The 14,461-nt window shown below is 45.3% G+C and overlaps 1 protein-coding gene and 1 long non-coding RNA gene across 2 annotated transcripts in view; one reads left to right on the top strand and one right to left on the bottom strand.

The window, feature by feature from the left end:
• The window catches only part of LOC144767999 (uncharacterized), a 68,718-nt gene extending 62,475 nt beyond the window's left edge, over window positions 1-6,243 (bottom strand). The window contains exon 1 of the long non-coding RNA XR_013598411.1: window positions 6,110-6,243. This is a non-coding gene — a long non-coding RNA (uncharacterized LOC144767999). The remainder of the gene's footprint in view (window positions 1-6,109) is intronic.
• The window catches only part of LOC144767998 (alpha-2-macroglobulin-like), a 237,548-nt gene that overhangs the window by 165,124 nt on the left and 57,963 nt on the right, over window positions 1-14,461 (top strand). Inside the window, exons 23-26 of the mRNA XM_078651389.1 lie at window positions 537-623; window positions 1,728-1,904; window positions 2,190-2,271; window positions 2,629-2,785. Of these exons, the coding sequence (XP_078507515.1) occupies window positions 537-623; window positions 1,728-1,904; window positions 2,190-2,271; window positions 2,629-2,785 (503 nt within the window). The remainder of the gene's footprint in view (window positions 1-536; window positions 624-1,727; window positions 1,905-2,189; window positions 2,272-2,628; window positions 2,786-14,461) is intronic.

The raw sequence follows: 14,461 nt of genomic DNA, 5'->3' as shown, positions 1-14,461 counted from the left end.
AAGCTCCCTTTGACATTTCGGTATTCCATACCCCATGAAACTCCTTTAATGAACCTTGTTTCTGACTTCCATTACCCTCTGGCATTCTAGTAATAGTGTTGAAATACAATCCTTTCAATTTACCCTAAATCTGATATGCATCTTGCTTATCTATTCCACTAATAGGTCCCAAACAGCCCTACAAAGTGCCCAACGTCTACAACTTATCTCTGATGCTTCCATCCCCTCCTTTTTGGTCACCACCTCAAAATACAATTGTAGAAAACAGTGTTTTATGCAGTAAACAATGTCTACATTTATTCACACACATAGTAGTCTATATTCCAATGATTTGAATTGCTGCAACATACTAATGTGTAATATTTTCAGAGTTTAGACTTTACTGTTATTTTAAGCTCTATATCATATCCTCACCAAGAAAGCAGAAAATGTGGATTTGCAAATCAGGGTGAGCTCAGCTACCCTCTCCAACCTTTGGTGCACCAGATCTGAAAACACTTCCAATGTCTCAGACCATGTATTATGTTATCTTTTAGCTGGAAGCCATGTTTCGGAAAAGATTCACCTCAAGGTTCCAGAGAACATGGTGGAAGGATCCTCACGGGCTTTTTACTCCGTTGTTGGTAAGTGATCGTTAAGACCCTAACACCCTTCCTGTACCTGTCGTAGAATGTGAAGGCGCCTACTTTGACCCATCAGTTCCCTCAACCCTGCATCCTCTGGGTTATGCTTTCTTCCTGCTTTGACCACACACATGTCAAAAGGCTCTCAATTGGTGCATGGCTTCTGGTTGAGCTAAAGGTCTTCTCCATCCTGTCAATACTATTTTAAATCTCAGCCAAATATTGGTTGTAGCAGAGCCAAATTAAAACAAGAGCAGGCAAAGTTTATCCCTGCTGGACAAAATGTAATCTCAAATGTAAAAATTATAGAAATTTAACAGAGAAAATTATTTAAAAGTAACATTGTCCTAATTAGGAAAGGACATCTTTCAAAGTTGCAGTCCAAAACCTCAAAAAGAAAGCCCTTAATATATAATCAGTGTCTTGTGACTGAGCCAGGCCACCTCAATCATGTTTATAAAAGAGCAGGCTATGAGTGGGCACATTGGGGAATCTTAGGAACCACAGTTCCAGGGTCTGTGGTGCCAGGCCTGTCTCCATTGTAAAACTGTGCACCATGTGAGCGTGTGGAACGCAACGTTGGGGTATTAGAGAGGGCAGGGCCCTGGAAAGTTTTAGAAGTTTGAGTCTGCCAAAAGATCTGTGGATGAGCCTTTGAGAGAGGAAGCCATAATGAGCAGAGGGTGTTTTTCAGCTTGACAGAGCTTGTCCTGTCACTCTGCCCTCCAAAAACACACAAGTTCTAACACAGCCTACTATATCCTGGAGATTTTGAGAAACCTGTATTGCCGTACAACCATGCTGAGCCTATCCATGTCTGTATTGGAACCCGACTGTTTTCATCCTGTCCTATCAGCTCTTGACAGGGTGATCATGAAAGAGGGTTGGTATTGTGTGACAAACCGTATGAGTTGTCTCGTTTGGTGATGCTCTTCTGCCATCTCTCAAGCACAACACATTGTGATGGACGATAATGCAAACGTGTTCAGAAAAGATTGTGAGTGCTGTAACAGGGAAAGTCAATAGGAACATTGGGGCAGTGTAATGCTATGCTAGACTGTAAAAGATGATTTATCAGACCTCTGAACCTTCTCCATCCTGCAGGGGACCTCATGGGAACCGTCATCCAGAACTTGCACAAGCTTCTGCAGATGCCCTCTGGCTGCGGCGAGCAGAACATAGCCCTTTTAACCCCCAACATCTATGTCCTGGATTATTTGAACAAGACCGGGCAACTGACCGATGAAATAAAATCCAAGGCGATTGAGTACATGATAAGCGGTGAGTGATGGAATTATCCATCCAGTCGGTTATTACTTGAACTCAAAGATTGTGCTATAGTGCTCATATCAAAGAAGTCACCAAACAGACAGGAGGTGCCATTAGCCCTGACATAGCCCCTTCTTCAGGGTTCATGGGGCTAGAATGTTGTCTGATTTTGACAGAGGCAGGATGTCCTTTGATCTGTCTTTGATTTGTACATTGTGTGGACAATATGTAACTCAGCTGCTCACACAGCTGTTAGTAACTAACTTTGTTATGTGCTGATTATCTTCCTTCCCCTAGGTTATCAAAAGCAGCTGCGGTTCAAGCACTCCGATGGCAGCTACAGTGCATTTGGCCCTCCTGGGCATGGAGGAAACACCTGGTGGGTACTTAGCAGTGGTTAGCAACCCGGGTACCTTCCCCTGTATGACTGGGAGACTTCCCATCACAGATCTACCCAGAAATATCCGCACTGGAGAACTCCTTCTCCCTATACTGGCAAACCTTGGAAAGTTAATCCTTTATCACTCACTGTGATACTGTAGATCTGCACGCGCGCCTATTGAAGTCTCGCCATTGGACACCATAATCGGTGTCATTGATAAGTATTTGCCTAATATCTCAAGAGTGTTGAGTTTGCTTTACCCCTTTTGAGCTCCTTGGAGTGCCTTTGAAGAAGTTAACTCAGAAGCTTGATACTTCATCAGAAAAGTGTTCTATCTTTGTTTCTCTCCTTCAGGCTGACGGCCTTTGTGCTCAGGTCCTTCGCTCAAGCCAGGCATCACATTTTCATAGAAGAGAAGCAACTATCAGAACCCCTGCACTGGCTCGCGTCCCATCAGAAGGATAACGGCTGCTTCCAGAGTGTTGGGTCGCTCTTCAACAACGCCTTGAAGGTGACTGGTTACCCAGGTTGCTCTAGTCTGGGGTGAAACAGGTCTTTGTGTGTGAGAGTGTGTAAGGGTATGGGCCATAGGTCTGCTCAAAATTGAGCAACCAAGGCTTTTGAGCGAGTAAGGTTTGGTAGACTTGAATCTCCCGAGCAGCCGTGTAAATCCTAGAAGATCAGTATCCGACTCCCACAATCCTAGGGAAATTATGAACTGTCAATTTCTGTACATTGTTCACTGCTTTTCAGAGCATTGGTGGACTGAGACATTTTCCTATTCCAAGCCCTTTGTGACTTGACAGTTCTGAGAAGACCTGGGCCCACTGTGTGCCCTGCCCTGGGTTGCATCGATGTGCACCCATAACCGGGTCAATTACAGTAAAACCGCAGTGTCTCAGCACAGGCGCTAAGGCTGACAGATTGCGCCAGTACTGAGGAGGGCACATTAGTGAAAGACAGAGCTGTGGTTTTAATGCTCTGCCTTTCACTGGACGTGAACCCACATTACTTCAAACAGGAGGCAAAGTGCCGACGGCAGTGCAAATGCCTGTTGCGCCAATGGGGCACTATCTATGATAAGGAACCTGGTGTAATTCTATGCAATTAGCAAACTTAGACTTCTGTGAGATTTGTTTTAAAAAACAACTCCCAGTTGCAGAGAAACTTAAATGAACATTTATTTATAAAGACACCTGCAAGTGACCTCTTTTGATAGTGTTTGATGTCTTCCTTGGTGTTGGATGCTATGAAACCTTGTCAAAGGTTGGGGAAGTCCTTCAAGGAAGTTAAACACCAGGCTTTTCATCACTATTCTCTGGTTTGGACAGGCATTCTGAACTTTACTCAAAACTGATTGGTAATGTACTCCTTGTTCGTAACTGAGGGTAATCACTTTTCAAAAATGTAATTGTGTGCATTAGAGTATCACCTTCTGATCCTAGGTGTAGACAAAATTATTAAGTTGCGCCCCCGCATGAGGAAGCATCCGGTTTATGCACTGCTTTGGTCCCTGATTCGGAAAGTGCTCCAATTGGTCAAAAGTTCCTTCAAAAAATGAAACTGTACTCAAAATTGATTGGTAATGCACCCCTTGTTCCTAGCTGACTGTAATCACCCATTTTATTATTTAATTGTATGGATTGGTTATCGCCTTCTGATCCTAGGCATAGATATACAGGCACATGCATCAAAAGAAAAACCAGTCGCAAACGGGCAGATTCAGGGAATCTGCCCCTTTGCGACCCGTATTTTTGTATTTGGGATGCATCATCCCAAATGCCAATATCACCATTTAAGTAATCTCTAAATTGCGATTACTTAAATTGCGATTGCATTTAAGGAATCGGTAATTGAGATTCCTTAAACGTAATACATTAAGTTAAAAAAAAATTGCTATTTCGCTGATATGAGTAGCAAATTACCATCAATTTGTACTTGATGGTAATTTGCAAAAACTTTGAAAAATGAACTAAAGTGCATTTTTCAAAGTTCCATTTTACACACATACATGCCCAAGATGTACTCATATGCAGATTTCAAGGGTGCAACAGGGTGTCCTTTTGACACCCTTGCACCCTTGAAATTGCATGCGCAATTTGCGAGTACCTATTGGGTACTCGCAAATTGCGAATGCAATTAAAACATTAGACCCAATCCTCAAACTGGTCTGCTTGCAAAATGACCCCCTAAGCCAAGCACATACAACCAACGGAAACAGGCCCTCTAAGTGTGTCCCAACTGCAACACATCTCTGAACCACCTATGTTTTCATTGTTTTTAACCCCTTGAACGCTGGCCATGTTCAACGGACGTCGCGTGCACTACCTCAGTAGTGCTGCGCACGTCCGTTGAATGTCGCGGACCCACCCGCGCAATAGAACGTTCCACACCAGCGCGGAAAGTTCAGCGCAGTGGAGGGGTTAATAATGAACTTGCTGCAGTCTGTTCTTATTTATCTTATGAAACTTACAACCATTGACATACGCTGCCCCTACGAGAGACCACCCCCAGTTTTTTCATCCCACTTAAAGCCCTGCACACACAGAAGTGTGTGTGTGTTTGTTTTGTATAAGGAGGGAGGCATGGTAGAAACAAAAGGAAAGGCCGCACATGGTTTGAGGTGGACAGGGTTTGCTAGTCTTCTGGACGTTACACTGCTTTGTTTAGCAAATGCTTCCTTGCGAGGGCAAACAGAGCAAACTGTTATTGGGAGTAAGACCTTAGAAAAGAAGAGGTCCATAAAATGCTAAATGTTCCACTGATTGGTTTTCCTGCAATAATCCATAACTTTGAAAAATAAAAATAAATGATCGGTATTATGGGCTCCAGTTGAAAATTCGTATCGCCTGAATCAATAAAAAAATCCCTAACATATCAGTATGTTTGAATAATTTTTAGGTAAATACATTTTATATGATAAAGCTTTTTTCTTTACCATGGTCTCTTTGTTGGGCAGGGGGTTTGGTTTCTGTCTCTTTGGATATCTGCTGCACACATTCAGTCAATGTGTTGTGCTTCATAGCAGAAGAATTTGGGAACGTTCACCTTTAAGGTCTGCAGAGCAGCTGAGTCTAGACAGGTAAAGGTTGTAAAATCAGGGAGGCCATTGGTAGACAGGGCTAATAGTTGACCCTTAAGTGGTGATCTACAATTCAGGTTTACTTCTTTTGCTGGATACACATGGCTCCGGCCTCGAGATCAACCAATTGAATTGGCTTTTAGTTGGTGGTGCTGGCCACATTTCCTAAAATTTGTGCAGTATTGTAAATGTTCAACTTTGGCTTATGCACATCTGCATAGCATGCTAGTCTGAAGGAGAAGTGAACATTTTGGCAGAATGGCTCTTGTATGCAACTTTGCTGCGATGGCATCGGACAGAACAAGCAAGACTTTTCATCACACAGCGTGAGCAGCACTGTGCATCCTGCAGTACAAATAGCACAACCAATCCCATAACGTTACCAACCACAGAGTAGAAACTACTCTGAGCACCCAAACAACAAACTGCACTGTGTATCACACTCATTACTAACGTTGGGTATCAAAGAGTACACACACAACACGGTCCATCACACATCACTCACAACACTATTCAGCAGATACCACAGCTACCAATGCATGTCTCAACACAAACAGTAGACATTTTATTGTACATTGTATCATATAATTTAAAAAACAACACCGTTGGGAGAGAGAGGAGGAACATGGCGGCCGCCAGCTAAACGGCCGCAGCCGGACTCCCCTATGGATCGATGATTTCCTGCTAACTTCGCTGGTTATTTTACACAAAATTGTGCCTTTCTTATAGCCCCCACCCCCATCTCGAAAATACCTTGTAGTCCTTGCTGAGTATGCCCCCGGAGTTGGGTCGGGTTTCTTCAGACTCCCCGCAGATCCTAGGAGCGGGCTGGGAGAAGCGTGAGGAGAGCGAGCGGGACGGCGCTTGCAGGGATCAACGCTGGCTCTGGGAGGAGGCGGCTCGGACGCGGAAGTGGCGCGACTCGGCCTTGCTTCTGTTCCGGGTCGTTGGGGGAAGAGCCAGCGGAGGTCTCTGTGGAATTGAACCGGTGAGAGGGGCTCCCGCCTTGGGAAAGAACTAAAACGAAAACGGAGTAAGCGGTGAAGCGGATTCCAAGGTAGGGGGTCGGCAATTTTCACTTTCCCCGCCCTGTGGTGGCAACAAGGATATCAGCCCTGGCAATCATGTGATAGGGACCCGATTGCATAGTGGCATACATGTTTTTGATTATGGAGGTCTAAATCTGCCACAAGGAAAAGAGGCGAAGTTTATCAGCGCTCCAACTGGGTGTATGGATATAGAAGGAGCGCTTGGTGGGGGTGCTGGAATAGGCAGTGTGGTTAGCCCTGGTAGCCCTGGTGACAAAGAAAAGAGCTTTGATTCAATTAAAATAAATAGGTATGCATTGCGAGCCAGGGCAGTCTTTGACCCAGCCAAAGGGAAGCCCGTTTACCCCACACGCATTTCACCTCCAGTCTCTGAAGTAAGGATGCGCGTAAAGAGGGGCAAAGCTAAGGGGAACACCTCTGAAGAGTACCTAAGTGTTAAAAGTGTAAAAAGTATGGGCAAAAGTAAAAGCATAAAGGGAGCTACCCCTAACATAAAAGTAACCTCTTCACTCAAAACTTTTTACAAAGTTATGTCTACCACTTCCACTACCACCTGTTCCCCCCTGCCTACCCAGCCTACCCCCGCTACCGTCGTAGTAAATGCAAAGGGGGCACTACCACAGGGGGGTTCATTGGGGATTCCCACAAATTCTGTTAAAGAGGGGAGCTCAGATAAGCCATCAGCCTTGGTGGAGGCGGAGGTTACGATGCATCCAGCAGTCAGCCTGTCAAATAGGTATTCAGCACTAGGGGCAGATGGAACAGAAAATATCTCTATGGATTCCATGGAATTAATAAAAAATATTGACGCTTGATAGGTGAGATGAGGACCAAAAAAAAGAAGAAAAAAACCCAACACCGTTCACTATAGACCACACATCACACTGAGCATCACACAATAAAAGCAAACTGGTCACACTACAGAGTCATCCCTATATATAAAACAACACCAATATCACAGTGCATCACAATGCACAAACCTCAGTGTGCATAAGAAAGCACTGACTGTGTCATCCTGTGGCAGGCACCTTGGGGTGCCTGCCACAGGAAGCAGGGATAAACTGCACCTCTGCACTTAACAATGTGAGCATGCATTCCGTTCAGAATGCATGCTCCCATTGTTAAGTATAGGATTGAGACCAAACAGGGTTCGGTCGTGTCCTACTTGCAGATCTGGAACCGACAACAATAGGTCGTTCAGTTCCAGTTCATGTCCGATGTCGGATGGACTCCGGTCCGTCCAACATCGGAACTGGCCCCTAAGAACAGGTAATTACTGAGTAGGCGACAATGCACAATCAGAACGATGAACTCCATCCACTCCGGATCCCCAACCGACCCCTGCCCTCACCACGTCTCCAACAAGGCCGACTCCATCATCGCACCCCATCTGCGAGACATCGTCAACACCTCCTTTGTCACAGCCACCTTCCCGGAGAGCTGGAAGCACGCCGAACTCAGCGCTCTACTGAAGAAACCATCAGCAGACCCCACCGAACTCAAAAACTACCGCCCCATCTCGCTCCTCCCATTCCCGGCCAAAGTCATCGAGAAGACCGTCAACAAGCAGCTGGCCGCCTTCCTCGAGACGAACGGATCCCTCGACCTCTCGCAGTCTGGCTTCCGGGCCAACCACAGCACCGAGACCGCCCTCATCGCAGCCACCGACGACATCCGAGCCCTGCTCGACAACGGAGAAACAGCGGCCCTCATCCTCCTGGACCTCTCCGACACCCAGCTGATCCTCTCCCTCACCAACGACCCCGCCACCGCCAGAACCAACCTACACGAAGGGATGAAAGACGTAGCCGAGTGGATGATGAACAGCCGCCTGAAACTGAACTCAGATAAGACGGAAGTCCTCATCCTGGGATCCTCGCCATCCGCCTGGGACGACTCCTGGTGGCCCCCCAGCCCTGGGCGGCGGACCCAAACCAACGGACCACGCACGCAACCTGGGCTTCATCTTGGACTCCTCCCTCTCCATGACCAGACAAGTCAACGCCGTCTCCTCGTCCTGCTTCAACATCCTGCGCATGCTACGTAAGATCTTCCGCTGGATCCCCACCGAGACCAGGAAGACGGTCACCCAGGCCCTCGTCACCAGCCGACTGGACTACGGCAACGCCCTCTATGCCGGAACCACCGCCAACCTCCAGAAGAGACTCCAGCGGATCCAGAACGCCTCAGCAAGACTCATCCTCGACGTCCCCCGACACGGCCACATCGCCGGACACCTGAGAGAACTGCACTGGCTCCCGGTCAACAAGAGAATCACCTTCCGCCTCCTCACCCACGCACACAAAGCCCTACACAACCAAGGCCCAAGATACCTCAACAGCCGCCTCAACTTCTACACCCCCACTCGTCAGCTCCGATCAACCAGCAACGCCCCCGCCGCCGTCCCTCGCATCCGAAGAGCCACCACAGGAGGAAGATCCTTCTCCTACCTGGCCGCCAAGACTTGGAACACCGTCCCGACCCACCTCTGCTTGACCCAAGACCACCTCGCCTTCAGAAAGCAGCTCAAGACCTGGCTGTTCGAGCAGTAGCGGACCCCCCCCCCCCCCAAGCGCCTTGAGACCCTCCGGGTGAGTAGTGCGCTATATAAATGTGCTGATTGATTGATTGATTGATTGAATGCTCTCTTTAACCAATGCATCCAATTATCAGAAGCAACATTACAGAAGCCTTTTGGATTTTTACATTGCACCCCAGAAATTATTAATTTAGGGGATCAGAAATACAGCTTCTAATAAGTGACCCATATTTTCCTCCACCAAATAGAAGGGTAAACCACATATTTGCCCAGTGTCATTCTGTGCAAGGTTATAGGAACCAGATCAGTATGGATATGGTGAGCTGTACTATCTGCTCCTTCAATAAAAACTCAATAGTCGCTAGGCGTGTGGATTCCGAAGAATCCTGGAATGGATTAGAGTTCTGGATGATAAATACTGTACATGAAGACCTTTCTCACCACTGAAAGTTGGGTAAAACTCCACTGGCTTGAAGATCAAGACACAGGAAGCTTTTTCTTGGACTCTACTTTGCAATGGTTCAGGATCCGCTTGTCACCCGGAGATCTGTTTGGGTTTGGAACAACTTTGATCCACAATTCTCTAGTAAATACTGATAACAAGGCACAAGTTCTACATCTACTTCTGTAATTAGGGATTATGGATCCAATTTATTTCTTATCATGCAGCATTCTCTGCCAGCGAAGGAGTAAATTACTTCATCGCCCTGACAGATATGCCGCCTGCCTAATTTAGAAATGACCTCCAAAATGGCAGTCATTGCTAAAACATTGTCAGGTACGCCCGTCACAGCGGTTTCTATCAATGCTGTGTGCAGTTTTGTGCATGGCTCTGTCAAAATGATGGAGCCATGTATCTTTTTCAAAAATAAAATCCTGAAGTGGGATTTTCTTTTTTTTTTTTACAAATAAAAAAGAGAATTCCCTCTCACCATGGGAGTCCTCTACCATGGTGAAGGGGGCATTTTTTGTTTTTTACTGTTGGTTACTGACAGGGTTAGCCTGACAGTAAAACAAACTGCTATATGTCTGCCTATTCTAATTGGGCAGATGGGCATATAGCCATTTCTCCAATTGCCCTTACTCCGTCGGATCGTTAGAGAAGATTGGCATCGGCAGTGAAAGAGTAGTCCGTCCATATTTAAGTCTGGGTCTAAGTTGTAAGTATGTTGTTTAACATACAAACAATGTTTCTACTTGCTTTTCATTGTCAACATTGATATCTAGGTTATTTCTAGCACTCCACCGAAAAAACCTTAAGACAAGTGCATATGTATTAGATAGAAAGAGGGGACAGGAAGGACATTATACTCAAATAGTTCAGACTTCACTGTGAAATTCTTATGACCTAGTTGAGACATCCAGAAGTACACTGCCAACATGCAAAGAAGTGTTACCTTGACAAAGTTGGGGAGATTTTCACCCAGTGACCTTTAAAATCAGAAGGACTTTTTCTACCGCCTGGCAACAAGAAATCCGCATTATTTTAGCAGGGCAGTTTTTGTGTCTCCTAATACTGGAAGCAAATCCAGCTTTTTTTTTTTTTTTAAGGTTTTATAGAGCGTGAACAAGATCTTTGCGGATATCAGAGCGCTTTACAGTGATCAAAGCTGATTATACATAATGAATAGCAAGACACATTATACAGGCAGTAATATGAGGGAAAGAACAAGCATGGGATATAAATACGAATACACAGGAAAAGTCGTAAGGTAGAGAAGCATGGGATAACAGGACAAAAAACACAGAAAAGTCGTCGAAGAACATAACAGGAGCGTCTCGATTGAATAAAGTCCCGGGCAGGGTAAAGTAGTCAAGTAAATTTGTGCCATGAGAATAGCTTTTACTTCCTTTTTGAAAGAGACGGTAGAGGAATTCAGTCTGGTTTCTGGGGGAAGAGTATTCCAAATCCTAGGCGCCACCCCGGAGAAGGTTCTGTCATATAGATATGCTTTGCCTATATGCTGTGTTAAGTTAGCATGAGTTTATTAGAAGTTTAAACGCCATTTTACCTTTCTGCTGCTTCTGCACACGACACATAACTGTTATTTTAGCTTTGAGCCTAGTAGAGTGTTTTGATTCACACGAGAATAATATGTTGTTACTCTGATATCAGCTTTGCTTAGTGAGCTGTGTCTGTACAGTGAGTGCTGAAACCTTCAAGGATAACGCGACACAGTGGATGTTGTGAGGTCTGATCTTCGCACCTTCCTAGACATAACATAAATGCAGCTGCGGCCAAATTCTGGCTTTAGGCACGTTTGATATTGCTTTGCACAGAGCATAAAAACACACTTGATGGTGTTTCGCACGCAGAGAGCTGGTGGAAGATGATGTGATCCCTTACCACTAGGATCTGAGGTATGAGCCCGCCCTGCTAAAACCCAAAGAGACCTTCTTAGATATAATATAATATGCTAGCTAGGGAGGGTGAGAATTAGGCATTGTTTAACCCTATTCATTTTAGCATTTTAGCATGCTGTCACCTTTTGTATTCTATGGACTAGTAACTATGCTGATTAATTTGCTTCTTATAATATGTTTGCTTGTATTAGCTAAGATACTGCGTTTGAGAACACTGCATTAGTAAATAAACATTTCAAATGTGCACGCGTCCTCTTTTACTCCTTGTTCTGGATTGAAATGATTGTATAACGAAAGAGTGTTCATGTATTCCATGTGACCTGAGGTAGTCTAAGTCCATGTTCTGGGTTGTCTAAAGCATTGGGAGTTTGTGATGACCAATGAGACACTGTAGCTAGTCTGGTAGGGGATTTTGGGTACTAAGGTGAGTTTTGGTACACCCTAATTCACTGAGGTTCCAAGTCTCTATGCACAGTTCTGTAGGAGAACGGAATCCCTGCGACAGTTTATGTATATGTTTTCTTTTTATTGAATCTTTGAGGTTTCAGAAGTAGGTTGTCTGCACCTCTAGAGGACCTTGCGCCACCAGATATTGTCAATTTCTGTGCGAGGTAGATAGGTGCCTTGTGGTGTAAGGCCTTATGTGTCATGCAAGATATTTTTAGATAAATTCTTGCTTCAAGCTGGAGCCAGTTCAGGGATTTTAAATCAGGGGAGATGTGGGAACTTCTTTTCAAGCCAGTGATGAGTCTTGCTGTAGAGTTTAATGAGGCTCTAAGGGGAGCTGTAATCGCTTTTGGAAGTGAGTGACTTCCAAGGTACATCATCGGTAAGGAGGTAAGCACTGGAGAGATGCCAGAGCAAAGAGTGAGTGAATAGGCATGGAGACAAAAAAATAAAGAATACGTCATTTGCAAATAAGTTATGCAAATTCAGAATATCTTACTAACTGATATTACAAGGTTCAAGAAATCTGGTAAGCTACCCTCTGGCCATGAGAGTAAGCTAGGCCCCTCAAGAAGATTTAAGGAGCAAAGTTAAAGAGTCAGGATCAGCAGAACAGTAGCCAGCCCATAGAATACAAGAAACAGTGTCACAGCTCTCTCCTCTCGCAAAGTAGGAAACGCGCTCACACTTCCTTCCCCTTTGTACAGTTAATTATACCCCAAATTCACTACAAGTCCAACCCCTATTCTATCCACCCCACATAGAGAAAGCATTTTATTGGCTAAAACAAGGGGTGTCTGAATCTCACCACTCTTGACATGTCTTCAGTTTCAACAGTTCATTGTTATGAACTATGTACGTCATTCAGCCTGCAGTAGTAGAACTTCCTTATCTATTTTTCCCGACTTGTACATATTCCTCATTCAGGAAAAAGTATGGCTGCCATGCTCAGCCATCACTTATTTATTTTATTTTTTTTGTCAGTCAAATTACTTTATTCGATAACTTAATATCATAAAAGGACATGGTACAATCGTAAACAATAACAAGAACAATTAATTACACATTAAATACATTCTCAAGGTTAAAAGTTCATACTATACAAATTGTGCTCATTTTAGCTTATTTTGACAGACACATAAAAATAGTCTTAAAAGCCTTATAAAACTACAGTAAAATTATACTATACATTAAAACCATATTCTAAAAAGAGAAATATGCTATTCAGGGCTACTTGGGGTCAGTGATAGCATAATGCTCTTGTTCCTGATACGAATAGCAGCAACCAGGAAACTGGCGACATGAAACATTATTCCGGGTGAATTAAGTTGTTGTAGAAACAACAATGCTGGCCTAACCTGTGTAAATCCCGCCTCCTTCAAAATTGGAAACAGGTACTTCCTTCTGCAATCCTGATATCGATCACAGAACATGAAGAAGTGTAAGGTATCCTGTACTGAAAAGTTATCGCATTTACATGGATCGGCCCGTTCGGGGGTACACCAGGTTTGGAAAAAACCCAAGGAAAAATGTATCTGGTTTAACCGGAATCCAAGTAGGAGATGCCGATGGTATGAGTTGTTCACAATAATCAAGTAAGGTTCGGGGCCTGGACAACTGACTAGGGCATAGTTAGCTCTTGCCAATGGTTTGGTCATTTCAGTCTCCTCTCGCTCTAATGATAGTATATTCAACAGAGCATTTTTTGTTAGAGCGATGTCCTCTTTTGTTATGGTTTTGGGTGAAGAGAAAAGTGCTGAACGCCCTATTTTTTGGAAACCAGATTTTATGTAAGACAGCCATGGGATTTTGTTTGCATTATCCAGCGCTATGCAGTTTTTCAGAATAGTATGATTAAGGGAGATTTCTTTGTTTAACCAGATTTTTAGCCAATATATCAGTGGTGCTATTTTAATTTGATCTGTAACAAATCCAACCCCCAATTCAGTGTGGATGGAAAAAGTGGGGGTACACTGTGGGACAGTTAAAACTCCTATCTGAAAGAAACAGGTTAGTATTAGATTCCTTACCTTAGAATATCCCCAGGCGTCAGTCTGGATCCGGAAACTTTTGCGTAGCAGTACCCCTGCGCGTCGGTAGGCGTCGACTGCAGGCGTCTCCTGCGGCTCCGCGTCCGTCGTCGGCGGCGTGCGCCGTGATGACGTCGCTGGAGTATATAGACGCCGCCTCCGCGCGCTGACGTCAGTTCTTCTTTTTTCCGCGCCAGTTAGCGCAGATCCGAAGAGCAGTACTCCGGTCTTTGACCAAAGTTTTTTGATACTTATCTACTCTTAAGGTGCCGGTAGGATGCCCGGTTTTAAGAATTGTGATGGGTGTGACCGCACGATGTCGGTCACGGACCATCACCGACTCTGCCTCCGGTGCCTGGGCCCGGACCACGACGTGGACTCCTGCGTCGATTGCCGGGCCTTGACGAGTAAAGCTAGACGGGAGCGGTCCCGCAAGCTACTCGAGCTCCGGGTGTCGGCCCCGCGTCGAGAGCGGTCCCGGTCCGGCCGGAGGTCGAGGGAGCGGTCGAGGGAGCGGTCGCGGAGCCGTCAGGAGCGCTCCGGAAGTCGTCACCATTCCTCTGGTTCCTCAGGTAGGAAGCACAAGAAGTCGGGGCGTCATCATCGTACCCCCGACTCCCCCCGACGCTCGCGCGATGCGGCCGGGGGTTCGGGTGGCCCCACCCCCGCGGCTCCG

Source organism: Lissotriton helveticus, chromosome 7 (assembly GCF_964261635.1).
Source record: "Lissotriton helveticus chromosome 7, aLisHel1.1, whole genome shotgun sequence".
Lineage (NCBI taxonomy): Eukaryota > Metazoa > Chordata > Amphibia > Caudata > Salamandridae > Lissotriton > Lissotriton helveticus.
The sequence above is the reverse complement of the archived record's forward strand: the minus strand, read 5'-3'. Positions and strand labels throughout refer to the sequence as shown.